General features: G+C 45.6%; 1 protein-coding gene across 8 annotated transcripts; it reads left to right on the top strand.

Annotated features, from left to right (window-relative positions):
• The first annotated feature begins 5,855 nt into the window (after positions 1-5,855).
• On the top strand, positions 5,856-19,209 carry ZNF329 (zinc finger protein 329). Of its 8 annotated transcripts, XM_055552133.1 has the most exons (4): positions 5,990-6,245; positions 8,533-8,680; positions 9,320-9,450; positions 16,618-19,209. In XM_055552133.1, the coding sequence occupies exon 4, from the start codon at positions 16,638-16,640 to the stop codon at positions 18,252-18,254; it is 1,617 nt and encodes a 538-aa protein (XP_055408108.1). In that variant the 5' UTR covers positions 5,990-6,245; positions 8,533-8,680; positions 9,320-9,450; positions 16,618-16,637; the 3' UTR covers positions 18,255-19,209. The 8 variants fall into 8 exon arrangements, 3 of the variants coding, with proteins under 3 accessions (XP_055408107.1, XP_055408108.1, XP_055408106.1); XM_055552132.1 differs by lacking the exons at positions 5,990-6,245; positions 8,533-8,680 and adding an exon at positions 5,856-5,976; XR_008703943.1 differs by lacking the exons at positions 8,533-8,680; positions 16,618-19,209 and adding an exon at positions 14,705-15,103.
• The last annotated feature ends 472 nt before the right edge of the window (positions 19,210-19,681 follow it).

Below are 19,681 nucleotides of genomic sequence, written 5' to 3'. Positions count from 1 at the left end.
GCGTGCCCCTGCAGAGCAGCTGGTGCTGGAAAATGCTGAACTTGCTAGCAGCAGAGATCTGGACCACATCTTGTCCATTGTAAATAATGCTGCAATGAACATAGGGCTGCACGTGTCTTTTCAAATTAGTGTTTTTATTTTCTTCGGATAAATACCCAGGAATAGACTTTTTATTTTTTATTTATTTTTTTGTCCATGCCAAGTGGCTTATGGGATATTAGTTTCCCAACCAGGGATTGAACCAGGACCATGGCAGTGAAAGCACTGAACCCTAACCAGAGGACCACCAGGAAATTCCCCGATTTAATTTTTTGAGGCACCTCCATACTTTCACTTTTCACTTTCATGCATTGGAGAAGGAAATGGCAACCCACTCCAGTGTTCTTGCCTGGAGAATCCCAGGGACGGGGGAGCCTGGTGGGCTGCTGTATATGGGGTCACACAGAGTTGGACACGACTGAAGTGACTTAGCAGCCACACTGTTTTCCACAGTGCCTGCACTGATTTACATTCCCAGCCACGGTGGATGAGTGTTCCCTTTTCTCCACATCTTTGCCAACACTTACTATTTGTTGTCATTCTGATAACGGTCATTCTGACAAGTGTGAGATGACATCTTATGGCTCTGATTTTCACTTCTCAGGTGACTCATGATGCTGAGCGTCTTTCCAGGTGCCTGTTGACCATCTGTTTGTCTTTGGATAAATGTCTATTCAAATCCTCTGCCCTTTTTAGTTTGTTTTTTCCTTTTTAAAATTGTGTTTATTTACTTGTTTTTGGCTGCACTGGGTCTTCTCTGGGGCACAAGGGCTTCTCTCTCGTGTGGCCTGTGGGCTGCAGAGCACATGGGTATGTCTGTTTAGTCCTGCCTGGACACTGGCTGTGCCCCTGGAAACACGAAGATGCAGACAACTCTTTATGATTCCTCTCTTAAACTTAGTAATGGAGTGCCATTTGTGAAACATTCGTGAGTTAGTATAAAACTCTGTAATTTGTCTGATGTGACAGGACTATGCAAGAAAGAAATGGATGGCATATTTTTCAGCTCTCTTCTGTGATTAGTATAAAATTGTACATATATTAATCCCTGTGATACTAAAAGATCAATGATCTCTGCATGACACTTCAATTTGGTGGTTCTCTGGCTTTTATATGATACAAAAAATAGGGTGTTGCCACTGATAACATTTACATTTTATTATCTATAGCATCATTTCTATGAGACATTTCCCCTGAGGCTTAGACCCTAAGTCCCACTAAATGATGTTTCTACAGCAAATCAAGGGCATATATGGAGCATAACTGCTCATACTTCATTGTCTGTGACCATGGGGAGCTACAAGTGCACAGTCGTATTACATTCAGGCTTCCATCGTGGCTCAGTGGTAAATAATCCACCTGCCAGTGCAGGAGACTCGGGTTTGATCCCTGGATCAGGAAGATCCCTGGAGGAGAAAATGGCAACTGGCTCCAGTATTCTTGCCTGGATAATCAAATGGACAGAGGAGCCTGGCTACAATCCATGGGGTCACAAAGAGTTGAACATGACTTAGTGATTAAACAACAACAGCCTATTTATGGGTCAAAGATAACTTGTGGATTCTGCCTTGTTTTTGGTTTTTTTATGTTGTCACATCAAATGAAATTCCAAGCAACAGCTTTTCCATATTGATTATGTTCAGTGAGTTTCTCTAATCTCTGAGTTTCCTGGTGTCAAACAACATGAAAGCCATAATCGAAAGTCAGCCAACCTTGCCTCTATTCTGTTCTCCAGTATGAGTCCTCTTGTGTTGCATAAAGGGAGAACACCTCCAGAAGATTCTTCTACGCTGTGTACTTGTATAGGGTTTTCCCAGTATGAGTCCTCTGATGTTGCATCATAGTGCTGAGCTATGTTTAAAGCCTTTCCCACAATGCATATATCCATAGGTTTCTCTCCAGTGTGTTTGCTGTGATGTTGAGTAAAGGAGAATAGCATGAAACTTTTCCTTGATAAGTATGTTGTAGGGTTTCTTTACAGAACCTTGTAGCATAGAGCAGTCACTCCTTGAAAATAATTTCTTGAATTCACTGCAAATATGAAATGTCTCATAAGTATAACTTCGCTCATACACAGTAACGGATAGTTTGTGCCTGTATATTTATAGGATTTTTCTCCTGTATAAGTTCTAAAATGTACTGATAGGCAATCTTTCTCCTACACTCAGATATTTGTAAGATGTGTCTCCTGAGGGAATTTGTTCATGGTTTTAAGGGCAAGCTCTATTCATATTTCTGTAGTCTCGATATATTTGTATGATCCCTCTTGAGTATGACTTCTCTGATGTCACTGAATAGAGGAAGAATGAAGGACAGTCCTAATTAACTTTTCCCCCAAATGTATTATTCTTGCTCCCATTGTCTTGAAACAGTGTTTCCTCAAGGGTCATGTGTTCCACCTCTCTCTCCTGGTTCTCCTACAGCTGCTTTAAGTGAGTCTTGTTCCTAGTCTCTGCCAAACGTGGAGGGATGTAGTTCATCCTTTACAAATCTTTCTGTTTTCAAGCAGCACATGATTCTCGGAGAAATGCTCTGCTTTCTGGTTAACTCTTTGCTTTTGAATTGGGTTTCCCGACCTGGAAAAAAAAGTGTAAGTGCTCAGTGCTCAGTCGTGTCTGACTCTTTGTGACCCTATGGACTATAGCCCACCAGGCTCCTCTGTCCATGGGATTTCCCAGGCAAGAATACTGGAGTAGGTTGCCACTTCCTCCTCCAGGGGGTCTTCCTGACTCAGGGATTCAACCCACGTCTCTTGTGTGTCTCCTGCATTGGCAGGTGGATTCTTTACCACTGCACCACCCGTATGCAAATATAGACATTTATGTATAAAGAAAGTTGAGTGCTGAAGAATTGGTGCTTTTGAACTGTGGTGTTGGAGAAGACTCTTGAGAGGCCCTTTGACTGCAAGGAGATCAAACCAGTCTATCCTAAAGGAAATCAGTCCTGAATATTCATTGGAAGGACTGATGCTGAAGCTGAAACTCCAATACTTTGGCCACCTGATGCGAAGAACTGACTCATTGGAAAAGACCCTTATCCTGGGAAAGATTGAAGGCAGGAGGAGAAGGGGACCACAGAGGATGAGATGGTTGGATGGCATCACCAATTCGATGGACATGAGTTTGAGTAAGCTCTGGGAGTTGGTGATGAACAGGGAAGCTTGATGTGCTGCAGTCCACGGGGTCGCAAAGAGTCAGACATGACTGAGCGACTGAACTGAACTGAACTGATGTATATTACACACACACACACACACATATACACACATATATATATATGTCACATATATATGCCTCCTTCCCACATGCACAGGGATACTTTGCAAGTCACTAGCAACACGTCAGGACATGTAATCCTTCTTCAGGAAAGGCAGTGAAAATTTGGGACCAACAATTCAACTGACTAGTTTTCAGCCAATGAATATTCACTAAGTACCTAGTATGTGCCAGGTAGAATAAAGACTTAGAAGAAGGAATGAGCTGAGCATGTATCTGGTGGAAACATACACCGGGCAAGGGGGAACAGCATGTGCAAAGGCCCTGAGGCGGAAGTGTATTGTGCATGTGAGCACCAGGGAGAGGACCGGTGTGGCTGGAGCTGAGGCAGAGAGAAAGATGTGGATGATGAGCTCAGAAAGGCAACTGAGCTGATCTGGCCACCTCTCAGGCTACAGTATGGACTTTCCCCACTGAGAGAGCGGCAGCCCTTGAAACTTTTGAGCAAAGGAGGCAGGTGGCAGGAGAACCCTCTGGCTGCTATGGGTAAATTGAGTTGGGAAAAAGGACAGCAGGGAGGCTGATGACAGGATCACTGTAAGAGAGGCTGGCTGTCAGGCAGGCAGAGACGGGTGCATTCTAGGTAGGGGTCGGCATGATGCTGGCAGGACATGCTGTCCAGTCACAGGTAGGATATGAGTTAGGGGAATCCAGACACCAGTGAAGACTTGGCCTGCACCAGGCAAAGAGTAGAAACGCTAGGAACCCAGACAGGCAGCACTGTGAGAGGAGTTAGAGTTGAGGGTAGCACTGGCATTTGGTTTGGCACCAAACTTACGGTTACCAAAGGGGGAAGAGAGGGAGGCAGGGATGAATTAGGAATATGGGATTAGCAGATTCAAACTACAATGTATAAAATAGATAAGCAACAAGGATCTACTGTATAGCACAGGGAACTATAGTTAGTATCTTATAATAACCTATTGAGGGAAGGAATCTGAAAAAAATAACCGAATCACTTTGGTTTTCACCTGAAACTAAGGGCGTCCCAGATGGAGCCAATGGTAAAGAACCCGCCGGCCAATGCAGGAGACCCGGAAGCCTAGCCAGCGGGCACTCTTCATCCCCCTTCTGATGTCTCCGTCAGAAGCTTTCTCTGTCCTTCACGGTAATAAAACTTCTGCCACACGAAGTTCTGACTGTCTGAAGCCTGGTCCCTGGTCCCGAAGCTAAATCTTTATCTTCGGATATCACGAATCCAACATTGTTCACCGTAAACTATCATCTTGATCCCTGAGTCAGATGCCCTGGAGGAGGGCATGGCGACCCACTCCAGTATTCTTGCCCAGAGAATCCCATGGACAGAGGAGCCTGGCAGGCTACAGTCCATGGGGTCGCAAAGAGTCGAACACAAATGAAGTGACTCAGCAGGCACGCACACCTGAAACTAAGGCAATATTGTAAATAAATTATATTTCAATTAAAAAAAAAAACCCCTACAATCACCAATATGAAGGCAAAAGGTATAAATATTGGGCGAGATTCTTTGAGAATTTTTCCTTAACCTTGACTTTGGCTGTGTAGGGATTGAGCCTGGTCTCCTAGGCCTCCCAGACATGTCCTGCCTGGGCTTATTCTGAGGATCACCCCCCACCCCCACCCTGCCCACATTAATGTGGGAGTATGGCAATTTATTATTTTTTGTATATACATGAATGATTTATTTTTGGATTGTTTTATATACATACACAAAACTGCGACCTTTTCAAAGCATACTTTCTGTTTGTTATATTATTTTTGTATGGTGATTTTTCCACAACACATACGTTCATTCGCAGTCCTAATCCATCAAAAAATCCTTAACTAATTGTCACATCAAATCCAAAAATGTGTAGCTTCTGTTTAGATTTCTAAGTAAATAACTGTACTGTTAATTGATACTGAGTTGCCCTTATCTGAATTTGAACATATTTTTCTTAAAAACAACAAACAAGGGATGGCATAGAATTATTTCGGCAATCTATGCAGTACACAAAGTAGATCAGGAATGATGCTAAAGCTGAAACTCCAGTACTTTGGCCACCTCATGAGAAGGGTTGCCTCATTGGAAAAGACTCTGATGCTGGGAGGGATTGGGGGCAGGAGGAGAAGGGGACGATAGAGGATGAGATGGCTGGATGGCATCACTGATTCGATGGACGTGAGTCTGAGTGAACTCCGGGAGTTGGTGATGGAGAGGGAGGCCTGGCGTGCTGCGATTCATGGGGTCGCAAAGAGTCGGACACGACTGAGCGACTGAACTGAACTGATGCAGTACACAAAAATAGGGCTGCACAATAATGATGTCCTCGGATGAAAGCCGTAGGCGAAAATAAATGTCGGCGAACCCACACTGATCGCCATAAATAACTGAATTAGTAGATGCGGCGAAAGGACATCTCTGCCCCAATGCACTTCTCTGAAGCCGCGGGCTAGAGGCGAAGGCTGGGCGCAGGGCGGGCAGAGGGAGCCCGGAACCCTGGGGCCGACCCCAGCCCAGGGAGCGGGGACCGGACCCGTCGCGGGCCCGCCCTGGCGCGGGTAGGAGGCGAAAGGCGCGGTTCTCTACGCGGGGCGGGCGGGGTCCGCGGAGCCTCGGGCGCGCACTTCCGGTCCCGCCGCGCGCATGCTCATTCGCAGGAACATGGCCGCCGCCGTGGCCGGCGCTGCCGACCTACCGAGGGTGAGTTCGCCGCGCCGCTCGTTCTTTAGCGCCGCGGCTTCCCCTCGAGGGTGGGGTGTCTGTGGCGGGGGCGGTGTCTGCTGGGCTCGAGTGGCTCAAGAGCGACGCGTCAGCCGGCGGCAGTGAGGACGCCCGTGTGTATGTACATGCCCCTCTCCTGGAGGTGAGGACGCCCCCTCCTTCTGCAAGTGAGGATGCCCCCCGGCCGGTGTGGACGCTCCCCTGCGAGTCTGGAAGCGCCTCTGCGGGTGTGGACGCCCCCTCTCCTGGTGAGAACGCCCTAGCCATTTCCATGGCATGGCCCGGCGGTTCCGCGCTCGTGAGGAGCCAGCCGGCCCTTCGGCAGGGACCGTTTTGCCCCTGCCTGCTAGGTGTCCGAGCCCGGCTGCTGGGCGACCCCCAGGTCTGCCGCCCTTCTCCTGCCAGGTGTCGGGCGAGCCGGTGTGGGCATAGGTAGGTGTCTGGCCAAGGTGGCCCCATTGCGCCCACGGACTGTGCGGTTTCCCACCGCCCGGCGGACCAGCAGGTGTCAGATCACCTGTATTTCACCACCTAAGAGCTGCAAAATCAGGTCTTGGCCGGGGTTCTCAGTGAAAACCGCGTTTTCCCACCTGTTAGTGGCCTTTTCACTTTGCTCTTCCTTGAATTTTTTTTTTTTTTTTGTAATATTTGTTTATTTGGCTGCTCTGGGTCTTAGTTGTGGCATGTGGAATCTAGTTCCCTGACCAGGGCCCACACCTGAGCCCCCTGCTTTGGCAGAGTGAAGTCTTAGCCACTGGACCACCAGGGAAGTCCTCTTTCTTGGTTTCGTGGTTCCTTTCCTTAGCTCTTCTTCACCCAGTAGGTTAAGGTAAGTTTTTCTACATATAGTGAAGTTGAGTTACTCGTACGTTCCTATACTAATCTATTAACATCTGCTCTGCTTGCTGTATGCCCTATATTTGTTGCCTTTGTCCACCCTTTTAGCCATCCACTAATCGTTTTGTGTTGTTGCGCAGTTGCTAAGTCGTATCTGACTCTTTGCGACCCCAAGGACTACAGGGCACCAGGCTTCCCTGTCCTTCACTGTCTCCCTGAGTTTGCTCAAAAATCTTTTGGGGATACATTCAAAATAAATGACAGATTATCATTATTACTTACCCCCTCAAACACCTCACTGTGCTTAACATCAATTAGAATTCAGTATTGCTCTTTACGTTTTTGAGGGAAAACTGACTTACAGTGAAATGCACCACTGGATGAGTTGTGACAAATGTAATTCAAACTTTTATCCAAATTACCATTACCCCAAAAGATCCTTTCAGTTCAGTCAGTCGTGTCTGACTCTGCCACCCCATGGCCTGCAGCACACCAGGCTTCCCTGTCCATCACCAACTCCAGGAGCTTGCTCAAACTCATGTCCATCAAGTCAGTAATGCCATCCAGCCACCTCAGCCTCTGTTGTCCCCTTCTCCTCCTGCCTTCTATCTTTCCCAGCATAAGGGTCTTTTCCAATGAGTCATTTCTTTGCATCAGATGGCTAAAGTATTGGAACTTCAGCTTCAGTGTCAGTCCTTCCAATGAATACTCTGTACTGATTTCCTTCAGGATGGACTGGTTGGATCTCCTTGCAGTCTAAGTTGGGACTCTCTCAAGAGTCTTGTCCAAAACCACAGTTCAAAAGCATCAGTTCTTCAGTGCTCAGCTTTCTTTATAGTCCAGCTCTCATATCCATACATGACTACTGGAAAAACCATAGCTTTGACTATATGGACCTTTGTCGGCAAAGTAATGTCTCTGCTTTTTAGTATGCTGTCTAGGTTGGTCATAGCTTTTCTTTCAAGGAGCAAGCGTCTTTTAATTTCATGGCTGTACTCATTGTCCACAGTGATTTTGGAGCCCAAGAAAATTAAGTCTGTCACTGTTTCCATTGTTTCCCCATCTGTTTTCCATGAAGTGATGGAACCAGATGCTGTGATCTTAGTATCTTGAATGTTGAGTTTTAAGCCAGCTTTTTTACTCTCCTCTTTCACTTTCATCAAGAGGCTCTTTAGTTCTTCTTCATTTTCTGCCATAAGGGTGGTGTCGTTGGCATATCTGAGGTTATTGATATTTCTCCTGGCAGTCTTGATTCCAGCTTGTGCTTCATCCAGCCCGACATTTCACATGATGTACTCTGCATATAAGTTAAATAAACAGGGTGACAATATACAGCCTTGACATACTCCTTTATCTTTTGTCAATTTAAAAAAAAATTTAAGGACTTGGGCTTGTAAAAATATGTTTGAACGCCAAGCTTTTTTAGTTTTTTTTCAACCCACAGCCAGTAACTTTTCTCCCTTCTATTGCTTGTTTCTCTTCCTCCTACCCAACTTTTTTTTTTGAAAAGTATTACACTTACAGAAATGTTGCAGGAATAGTTCAATGAACACTTGTAAAACCATCCAGATTATCAAGTTATTAACACTTTGCCTCATTAGCTTACCTTTCTTTTCACCCTGCCTCAAACACATATTGTGCTGTGCTGTGCTTAGTCGCTTGGTCATTTCTGACTCTTTGCAACCCCATGGACTGTAGCCCGCCAGAGTCCTCTGTCTATGGCGATTCTCCAGGCAAGAATATTGGAGTGGGTTGCCATGCCCTCCTCCAGGGGATCTTCCCAACCTAGAGATGGAACCCACGTCTGCCTCATTGCAGGTGGATTCTTTACTGTCTGAGCCACCAGGTAAGCCCCAAACACATAAAGACACACTCTTTTTTTGCATTTTACAGACAACCCAAGAAGATAAAAGGTGTGTTACTCACAGGATGAGACTTATTTTGTGAGAGCAGGGCAGGCTTCCTAAAGTGATCCAAAAAAATCAGGAGAGACCACAAAAAAGCTTGCTAGGCTTTATTTATTAGTGAGAAGCTTGTGGGATCAATTAAGGATTGAACTCCAGGTCCTTGGCCTTGAAAGTGCAGAGTCCTACTCACTGGACCATTATTGAAGTCTTTATTTGGGCTTTTATAGTGATTAGAGAATGGAATTGGGATGATGGTGGCCTTGCATTGATTGGGGCTTGGATGGTTTGAACTTCCTGCGAACTGCAAGGAGAAAGCTCTTTGGTTCTCTCTCTCCTTTTTCAGGCTTTCTTGTTCGTTTGCCTAGTTTGCAGAAGGAGAAGGGCAATAGGTGGTGATGAGGATGGGAGTTGAAAGCTGCCAGCAGTTAGTCATCAAAAATGAAGTCAGACTGTTAATCACAATTGGTAATCAGATGGGTGACTTTATTAGGACAGGGCTAACATTAGTGGCAAACAGTTTATTTTTGTTAAAGAATGTATCATTTGAACAAGTAAACGTTGTCATGTTTGGTCCACAGAGATGTCAAGAACCATGCAGATGGCATCAGACAGCTGCAGTCTAGCAACCGCTGATGTTAAACATCCAGTCGTCGGGATTAAATGAATTCTTCTGCAGGGTCATAGAGACTGGGGGAAAAGCTCTTCAGAGGTGAGTACCTGGGAATGGAATTCTCCATAAGCTTTATTTATTTATTTATTTTTTACTGTACACTATTGTATGGAATTCTCCATAAGCTTTAAATCTCAAGGTACCAGAAACATGCCAAGTGGAGTCTGGACCAGTAATTCTGACTCCCAACAGTTTCAGTACCTGCTTTTTTTTTCTTTAATAATAGTATTAAAGTATAATTCACATACCATATAGTACACCCTCTTAAGATACACAATTCAGTGCTTTCTAGTAAATTCACTAAGTTGTGCATCCATTACCAATATCAGTTTAGAATATTTTCATCATCCTCTGAAAGGAAATGCACATAGCATTAGCTCTCACTTCCCATTTGCTCTATTCCTCTCAGGCCTAGGCAATTACTACCCTACTTTCCGCCTCTGAATTTGCCTATTCTAGACATTTCACATTGATGGTCATACAGTGTGTAATCTGTTGTTTTGGCTTCTTTCACTTAACAGTGTTTTCTAGGTTCATCCACATGGTAACATGTGTTAGTACTTGGTTCATTTTTATAGATGAATAATATTCCATTGTATGAATATATTAAATTTTTTATCCATCCATCAGATGATAGCCATCTAAGTTGCTTTCATAGAATAATGCTTCTGTGAACATTGACATACAAGTTTTGTGGGGTATTTTTTTTGTCGACATATGTCTTCATTTCTCTTAGGTAACCTAGGAGTGGAACTAATTGTAGCCATCCTCGGGGGGTGTGAAATGGTATCTCAATGTGGTTTTGATTTATAATTCCCTGATGGTTAGTGGAAGGGATTGGGGGCAGGAGGAGAAGGCGACGACAGAGGATGAGATGGCTGGATGGCATCACCGACTCGATGGACGTGAGTTTGGGTAAACTCCGGGAGTTGGTGATGGACAGGGAGGCCTGGTGTGCTGCGATTCATGGGGTTGCAAAGGGCTGGGCATGACTGAGCGACTGAACTGAACTGGTGGTTAGTGATATTAAGCTTCTTTTCATTGTGCTTATTGGCTGTTTGTGTATCTTCTTTGTAACACTATCTATTTGGATCCTTTGCCCATTTATGAAATGGGTTATTGATTTTTTTTATTATTGAATTGTAAGTATAGTTTATTTATTCTGGATACCAGTGCCTTATCAGGTATATGATTTTCAAATATTTTATCCAGTCTCATGGATTGTGTTTTTAACTTTCTTAGTAACATTCTTTGAAGCACAAACAGTTTTAATTTTGATTAGTCCATTTTATCTCCTGTGTCACTGTGCTTTTGGTATTATATTTAGGTTTCTGAAGATTTATACCTGTGTTTTTCTTTTAAGAGTTTTATAGTTTTAGCTTGTATATTTATGCTTATGATGCATTTTGACTTAATTTTTCTGTAATGTTTACTCTTTAAGATCGATAGTTGCAATGTGCCTTTTACCATCCTGAAAAGAATTCTATGGATAATATTAAATATCCGTATAATTTTAAAAAGTAAATATAAAGAGTCAATAAAAGGCATTGTATTAAAAAATGTATTTCTGTGTTTAAATGCTTGGCACAGCTACCTAAAGACACAGGAAGAAGTCTGGTGCTGGAGATTATCAGTTCAGTTCAGTCGCTCAGTCATGTCCAACTCTTCGCGACCCCATGAATTGCAGCACGCCAGGCCTCCCTGTCCATCACCATCTCCCGGAGTTCACTCAAACTCACATCTATCGAGTCGGTGATGCCATCCAGCCATCTCATCCTCTGTCGTCCCCTTTTCCTCCTGCCCCCAATCCCTCCCAGCATCAGAGTCTTTTCCAATGAGTCAACTCTTCGCATGAGGTGGCCAAAGTACTGGAGTTTCAGCTTTCGCATCATTCCTTCCAAAGAACACCCAGGGCTGATCTCCTTTAGAATGGACTGGTTGGATCTCCTTGCAGTCCAAGGGACTCTCAAGAGTCTTCTCCAACACCACAGTTCAAAAGCATCAATTCTTCGGTGCTCAGCTGGAGATTATAGGTTTGGATTAAGAGAAATAGGACAGTCAGAACTCATTGTCCTCAGTGAAACTGAATGAGGGGAGGTGTGACTGGATCCTGCTGGAACTTGAATGTTGTGGGTGGGTCCAGACCAGGTGTATTAAATAGGAATGGAAGAACGTACCTTGGTGGAAGCAGATTCTAAGCACTTAACTCAGTTAAGGCAACCCAGGCTGTCTGGATGATCTGGGGTGACAGGTGTGGGATCCATCACCCCCTCTGCTGTAACCTGCAGCAACATCAGGATGATTTATTGCAGAAAACAGTTCTCCAGACAGAGCTGAAGTCTCAGCATGTGCTGGGGCACCATTCAATGTAAAAAACCTTTAAGACCACCTTATTTGGTGGCCATGGGGAAGAGAAGGCTAGGGGAAATTAGTCATGCTGGGGCTCCAGAGAAGTGGTTGTGAATATCTGAGGTCAGGTCAGAGGAAGAGTGTATGTGTATGAAGGAAACAGAGAACTCCCTTCATGTGAAGAGCATGAGGATGAATTTTTTACCACATAATTTTTATATCATTGTACTGCCAAAAATAGCAATACACAGATATGTATGAGGGTAGTAATAGATTTTAAAAACAACCTTAATTAATGAAATTCAGTTCAGTTCCTTCATTAATTATCCTAATTTAATACTGTTGCCCTGAAGTCTGTTTTAATGTCCTCCTATATACTTGAGATAATTGGTTCTGTTTGCAGTAACCACCAGGACACTTCCCACCACCTCAGGGATTGAACCCAGGCCCATGGCAGTTAAAGCACTGAGTCCTAACCACTGAACTGCCAGGGAACTCCCAGTTATTGTCTGTTTTTTTTTAATATTGGCCACACTAGTAGGTGTTAAGTGGCATCTCACTGTGGTTTTGATTAGCATTTCCCTAATGGAGGTGATGTTGAGCATCTTTGCATGTGCTTACTGGTCATCTGTTGGTCGTCTTTGGAGAAATATCCATTCATATCCTTTGCCTATTTAAAAAATTTGGGTTGTCCTGTTATTATTGGGCTATCAGAATTTTTTTAATACCTTCTACAAGTCCTTTATCAGATTCATGCATTGGAAATATTTGCTCTGATTTGGTAGCTTGTCTTTTTACTAGCTTAGGGATATGTAAATCTCATTTCAATAAAGGAAGTATTTATTATAGATAAAATGGACATTGCTTTTGCTCCTCAAGGCCTGTTGCCTTCCACACTTCCAAAACAGTCATGATCACAGCTTTGTTAGGCATGTTGCCGGGGCATTTTAATATTTTTACTTCGAGAATATTTTGTGTCAAAATTTTCACTAAGTGGTATCATCTTATATATGATGACTTACATATCTGACTTACCTCATTTCTTTTAAGTGCACACACTCATCCTCTCCTTACACACATGTAGGGAGATGCTCTCCATCTCTTGTTTCCACAGGACAGCTGTAGGGTGCCCAGGCTCCAGTCTGATCAGAAGGCCAATTTGGAAACATGCAGCCTTAAAATACTTTATCAGTTTATTGACATACGGTAAAGGGGTCTATTGCTTTAATCTGAGAGCATTTTGATCATGAGTCTGGGTGAGATTTGTTCAGATTACTTTCTGAATTTATTGAGATGGTATGTAGGGAGTGTCTTCTGTGTTGATCTGAAAATGTGGGGAATCATATCAGTTCAGTTCAGTCCTTCGGTTGTGTCCAGCTCTTTGCAACCCCATGAAGCACAGCACACCAGGCCTCCCTGTCCATCACCAGCTCCTGGAGTTTACCCAAACTCATGTCCATTGAGTCGGTGATGCCATCTAACCATCTCATCCTCTGTCGTCCCCTTCTCCTCCTGCCTTCAATCTTTCCCAACATCAGGGTCTTTTCAAATGAGTCAGCACTTCACATCAGGTGGCCAAAATATTGGAGTTTCAGCTTCAACATCAGTCCTTCCAATGAACACCCAGGACTGATTTCCTTTAGGATGGACTGGTTGGATCTCCTTGCAGTCCAAGGGACTCTTAAGAGTCTTCTCCACACCACAGTTCAAAAGCATCAATTCTTCAGCATTCAGCTTTCTTTATAGTCCAACTCTCACATCCATACATGACTACTGGAAAAACCATAGCCTTGACTAGACAGACCTTTGTTGACAAAGTAATGTCTCTGCTTTTTAATATGCTGTTTAGGTTGATCATAACTTTCCTTCCAAGGAGTAAGCGTCTTTTAATTTCATGGCTGCAGTCACCATCTGCAGTGATTTTGGAGCCCCCCAAAATAAAGTCTAACACTGTTTCCCTGTCTAATTGCCATGAAGTGATGGGACCGGTTGCCATGATCTTCGTTTTCTGAATGTTGAGCTTTAAGCCAACTTTTTCATTCTCCTCTTGGGTGTAGGGGGTGTCTTCTATGTTGATCTGAAAATGTGGGGAATCGTATCAGTAGATTAGAAATATTAGAAATACTTCTAATTAGAAATATTAGAAATATTCTCATATTTCATAGTCCTTGCTTTCCTGGGATAAATCCAATGTTGATTTTGATAACTTTCTTCTCTTTCTTAATTAAATCCCCCTTAATTAAAGCTGAATATCACCTTGTATGCCTTCTTATTTTTTAATGATTATTCTTGTCAAAAATGATTTCATTAGTTGTTTCATGTGACAGACTTTTGGTTTTCTTCATATTCTTGGATGTTTCCTTGTTTTTGGCTTCTGTAATTTTTGCCTTTACCTTTATTATCACCTTCTTACCACCTTCTGTTGGTTTCCTGCATAGCTTCTTAAATTTGAACAATGATCTCACTAACTTTCAGCCTTCTCTTTAAAATATAAGCATTAGGGAATTCTTGGGCGGTCTGGTGATTAGGCCTCTGCGCTTTCATTGCTGAGGGCACAGGTGCAGTCCCTGGTTGGGGAACTAAGATCCACAAGCAGTGCTGCTGCTGCTGCTAACTCACGTCAGTCGTGTCCGACTCTGTGCGACCCCATAGACGGCAGCCCACCAGGCTCCCCCGTCCCTGGGGTTCTCCAGGCAGGAGCACTGGAGTGGGTGCCATTGCCTTCTCCAATGCAGGAAAGTGAAAAGTGAAAGTGAAGTCGCTCAGTCATGTCTGACTTGTAGCGACCCCATGGACCGCAGCCCACCAGGCTCCCCCGTCCCTGGGATTCTCCAGGCAGGAACACTGGAGTGGGGTGCCATTACCTTCTCCAATGCATGAAAGTGAAGAGTGAAAGGGAAGTTGCTCAGTCGTGTCTGACCCTCAGCAACCCCATGGACCGCAGCCCACCAGGCTCCCCGTCCCTGGGGTTCTCCAGCAGGAGCACTGGAGTGGGCGCCATTGCCTTCCCCGTGCAAGCAGTGCAGCTCGGCCACAAACAAACAAAAAGACCCAGCTCAGCCCTCTCCCCAGACGCCCAAGCATTGAAGACCAGCATTTTCTGCCGAGGAGCTGCTTTAGCTGCATCGTCCTTTGCCACGTGTTTTGAGCCGTGCCATCATCATCAGCTGTTCTGTTCTCTGTTTTCTAAGTCAGTGCTCGCTAATTTCATCAGGATTTCTATTTGATCTGTGAATTACTGAGAAACAAGTTTTCACTCTTCCAAATAAAGAGCGTTTTAAAAAACTTAATTATTTAGTTGTGTATTTGATGCTCATTCTGTTACTGTATTTTTTTTCTCCCTTAACTTTAAACTTCTTATTTTGTACTCGGGTATAGCTGATTAACAATGTTGTGGTATAATAATTTCATGTGAACAGCGGAGGGACTCAGCTTACATATACATGTATCCAGTCTACCCTAAGCCCTGCTCCCACCCAGGCCGCCACATCTTCTATTACTGGTATTTAACTTGACTGCATCTGTAGTCAAAAGACTGTGGTCTGGCCTTTGTTGAACCTGTTCTTTGGCCTGGTTTATGGCCAGTGTAGCATATGTTCCACTTGTGGGAAGCCTTTGGCTCTGATTGTTGGCAGTGGTCCTTCATGCAGCTGTGTGGCCAGGCTAATTACATTCTCATGCGTTTCTGTATTCAGTCTTTCTGTATTTCCATTTCGGAAGGAGGCCTGTTAAACCCACCCAGTATGGTTGTATTTGCTGACCTTGTTGTGTGTTTGCAGGCGAAATGTCCATGTAGACTGTGACAGAGCCCTGTTGTCATCTTTGAAGTTTGTTGTTGGTTAGCAAAGAGCCAACAGTCTCTGTTCGGAGAGCATGTGTCTGCTCAAAACTTTGGTTTTGTCTTCTGTGTTGTTTTGCTTTTGGTGTCTGTTACAAACACATTTTTTTAACGCAGTCTGACACAGTGTCTTTATCTTACCCATCAAAGTCATTTACATTTATTGTTATTGATGATGTCCTGTTTTATACTTTCTATTCTAATGTGTCCTTTCTGAACTTTTACCCTTACCACCTTCCTCTGCATCAATCTGGGGTTTTTGTTTGTCTTTATTTTTTCCTCCTCTAATAGGAGTTTTCCGTCGCAACACTGTTGGCCTTTGGGTCTGGTCACTCTGTTGTGAAGGGCCGTCTTGTGTTTTCAAGGGTGTTCAGCAGCATCCCTAGTTTCCAGTAGCATCTGCTCCCCAGTCGTGTCAACCAGAACTGTCCCCAGATGGTGCCTGGTGTCTTTTGGGGGTTGAGAACCACTGCTTTGTGGACTTGGAAGTTTTACAGGGAGGTTGATGACAGATCTCGGGATGTCAGAAGTTTCAGGAAAGTAGGCTCGTGCTGTGTCCGGTCCATAAAGGCAGAGCTCTGACCACAGAGGTGGGTTGAGGACTGCTTGTTCAGTGCTGATGTAAGACCATTGTTGGGTGTTGCTCTGGAATATGTGCTGACCACTGGTGGGGAGGGGTCATGAGGACAAGCACAGAGTGGCTGAGATGGTGCTCCCGTGTGAGCGATGACACGGCCCCTGGTCTCCCGTGTCTGAGACTAGTCCTCTTAGTGATCGTCACCCCCAGCACCATTCCTCCTGTCTGGTCTCTGGGAAGAGGGAAATGTCACATGGTTCTTCTTGAAGTTGCTTTTGGCTCCATCCTTGACTTTCACTGTTTCTCCGCCTTGTTCATATATGAATTTCAAAAAGAAAACAAGTGAAAAGACACAAACACACACCTGGCCTGTCACCGTTTTTCATTCCTCTTCTAGACTCAGCTTCATGTACTTAAGTCTTTTTCACTCTTTACTTTCCAGCCCGGGACAGAAGATTGAAAATGACAGCTTGGAATGTGCTTGAGGAAGGACTGTCCTGCGACATGGAGATGGAGGCATTCGCGAGAAAGGCTCCTCGCCTTTCCACTCCAGGGGCCAGCTGGGACTCTGAGAACCCAGAGGGACGTTCGAGGCGATCAGCGTTAACTCAGGAGGAGCCAGGGGCCCGGGAGGCAGCTTCTGAACATCATGGGTTTAGGAAGCATTTGAGCGTGAGCACAGATCTTCCACAAGGTCAGAGAGTTCCTGCAACAAACGGTTTCCGTGTAGGTGGCTCAGATGTTAAAAGTCTGAATTGTGACCCAGCTTCACATGATGGTCAGAAAAGTTACACAGCTAAGAGAACGGGTGACAGGGACTCCTGTGGGAAAGCCTTCAGCCATTCCATGGAAGTGACTCAGTTTGGAAGAACTCAGACCGGAGAGAAGCCTTATAGATACCCTGACAGTGTTAAGTCTCTCAACCACTTTACCCCTCTTGGCCAACAGAAGATCATGACACGAGGGAAGAAACTGTATGAAGGCGAGGACTTTGGGGACCTTTTTACTCTAAGTCCATCTCTTAGTGAAAGCAGGAGGAGCAGCCCTGGAGAGAAATTGTATAAATGTACCGAATGCGGCAAGTGCTTCAAGCGGAACTCTTCTCTTGTCTTGCATCACCGAACTCACACTGGGGAGAAGCCGTACACTTGTAATGAGTGTGGAAAGTCCTTCAGCAAGAACTACAACCTAATTGTGCACCAAAGAATCCATACAGGAGAGAAGCCCTACAAGTGCAGTAAATGCGGGAAGGCCTTCAGTGACGGGTCAGCTCTGACACAACACCAGAGAATTCACACCGGAGAGAAACCTTATGAGTGTCCGGAATGTGGGAAAACCTTCAACCGAAATTCGTCCCTGATCCTCCATCAGAGGACTCACACGGGGGAGAAGCCATACCGATGTAACGAGTGTGGGAAGCCTTTTACAGACATCTCCCACCTCACCGTGCACCTCAGGATCCACACTGGCGAGAAGCCCTATGAATGCAGCAAATGTGGAAAGGCCTTCCGAGACGGCTCATACCTCACCCAGCACGAGAGGACTCACACTGGAGAGAAGCCCTTTGAGTGCACAGAATGCGGGAAGTCCTTCAACCGCAATTCCCACCTCATCGTGCATCAAAAGATTCACTCCGGGGAGAAGCCCTTCGAGTGCAAAGAGTGTGGGAAGACTTTCATCGAGAGCGCGTACCTCATCCGGCACCAGAGGATTCACACTGGCGAGAAGCCCTACGGCTGCGACCAGTGCCAGAAGCTGTTCAGGAACATCGCTGGCCTCATCCGGCACCAGAGGACTCACACTGGCGAGAAGCCCTATGAGTGTAATCAGTGTGGCCGGGCCTTCAGGGACAGCTCCTGTCTGACCAAGCACAGGAGGATCCACACCAGGGAGACGCCGTACCAGTGCCCAGAGTGCGGCAAGTCCTTCAGGCAGAACTCTCACCTGGCGGTGCACCAGAGACTGCACAGCAGGGAGGGCCCCGGCCACTGTCCCCAGTGTGGGAAGGCATTCCGGAGAGGCTCCGCCCTCGTCCGGCACCAGAGCTCGCACCCCGGCGAGCAGCCCGTGGGCGTGTAGTGAACGCGGCCACACTCGCCCACGGGCTCTCAGACACCTCCGTGTGGGAGGAGGGTCTCCCGGGCTGGCTCCTCCCTGTCAGGGGCAAGCACTTCCCTGAGCCCTGCAGTGAACCGACAGATGTGAGATGTTCCTGAGCCACAGTTTGGTCTGTAGGTTCGGGAACTCCTGAAGAGAATACAGGATGGTGATAGACATGGTGACGTCGTCATGGATGAGGCCACCTGCCCCACGTGTGACAGTGCACACACGTGATGATACACACACTGGAGTAAAGCCTGTGCTCCCCTGGAGAAGCCGCCTGCCCACACGTTGGAATCCTGGAACCGCAAGGCTCTTCTGTAATCAGGGTGAGGAGTCCTTGACAGGGAGTGTTTGCCTCACAGTCAGTAGGCAGACTCCTACTAGAGCCCAGTGAGGGAGACTTGGCTGGGGCCCTTACATGCTTTATCTGCATCAGCAAAAGCCTACACACGACTACACCCTGCAGTGACTGCAGAGTTACAGCAGATCACTGTTTGGATGGACTCCCATGTTACTGTCCTGCCAGGTGCTGTGGACTCGTTTCAGCAGGGGCAGCTGGGCGAGGAAGTTGCTTGTGAATGAACAATGATGTTTCTTCTAAGAGGAGGCTGAGTAGATTCCTCCAAGAGGGAAGGGGCTGCTGCTGAGAAACGCGAGGCATTGCTCTAGTTGTTGAGCCAAGCAAACAGAAAACACTGAGTTGTCATGTTTATGTTGTCACCCCTCATTGTTCATGTGGGACACGGGATTTGTGCAGCCATGCCGAATCATAACGATAAAGATTTTGTTGTTGTATTGAAAATACTTATAATATGGCCAGCAACTGAAAGCATAAAGTAGATTTGCATTGCTGTAGCCATGTAAAGGCACGCACACATACAGATGTAGGTTGGAAGTTGATCACAGAGAAATAAACGTGGTTTTTCTAAGGGACTGTTGACTGTGTGATTTTTCCTCCATCACAAATCATGTGTTGTTGTTTCAATAATTTGTTGAGGAGTGAAAAGGTGGGGTTTCTTTGGACCTTTTTCAGACCAGAAGTGCCTGGGTCAGGGTCTCAGGGTAGTTTATGTAAGAATGGATGGGGGAATGGAGGAGGGGTATCCAGGGGGAACCCCTGCCCCCCATGGACGGGAGTGTCCAGGCAGAATCTCTTCTGGGTTTAGCATCCACAGCTCAGGGCATGAGGATAATTTCTCTTCAGAATCTGGATGATGAGAGGGTGTTCCCGTGGAGGATGGGAGGAGTAGGCCACAGAGAGGTCTAGGAGGACCTGGGGCCTCCCTCCTAGGCTGAGCAGCACTGACTGTGATCTGCCACTGGTCAGGGTGGCCTCAGAGCCCCGGGTGGTTCCTGTAGGGGGAAGGCCACTGAAGTAATGAAGGCTGAGATGACAAATCTGC

The sequence above is a fragment of the Bubalus kerabau genome, chromosome 17 (genome assembly GCF_029407905.1).
Source record: "Bubalus kerabau isolate K-KA32 ecotype Philippines breed swamp buffalo chromosome 17, PCC_UOA_SB_1v2, whole genome shotgun sequence".
NCBI lineage: Eukaryota > Metazoa > Chordata > Mammalia > Artiodactyla > Bovidae > Bubalus > Bubalus kerabau.
Note: the sequence above shows the minus strand (reverse complement) of the source record. Positions and strands in the feature narration are given on the sequence as shown.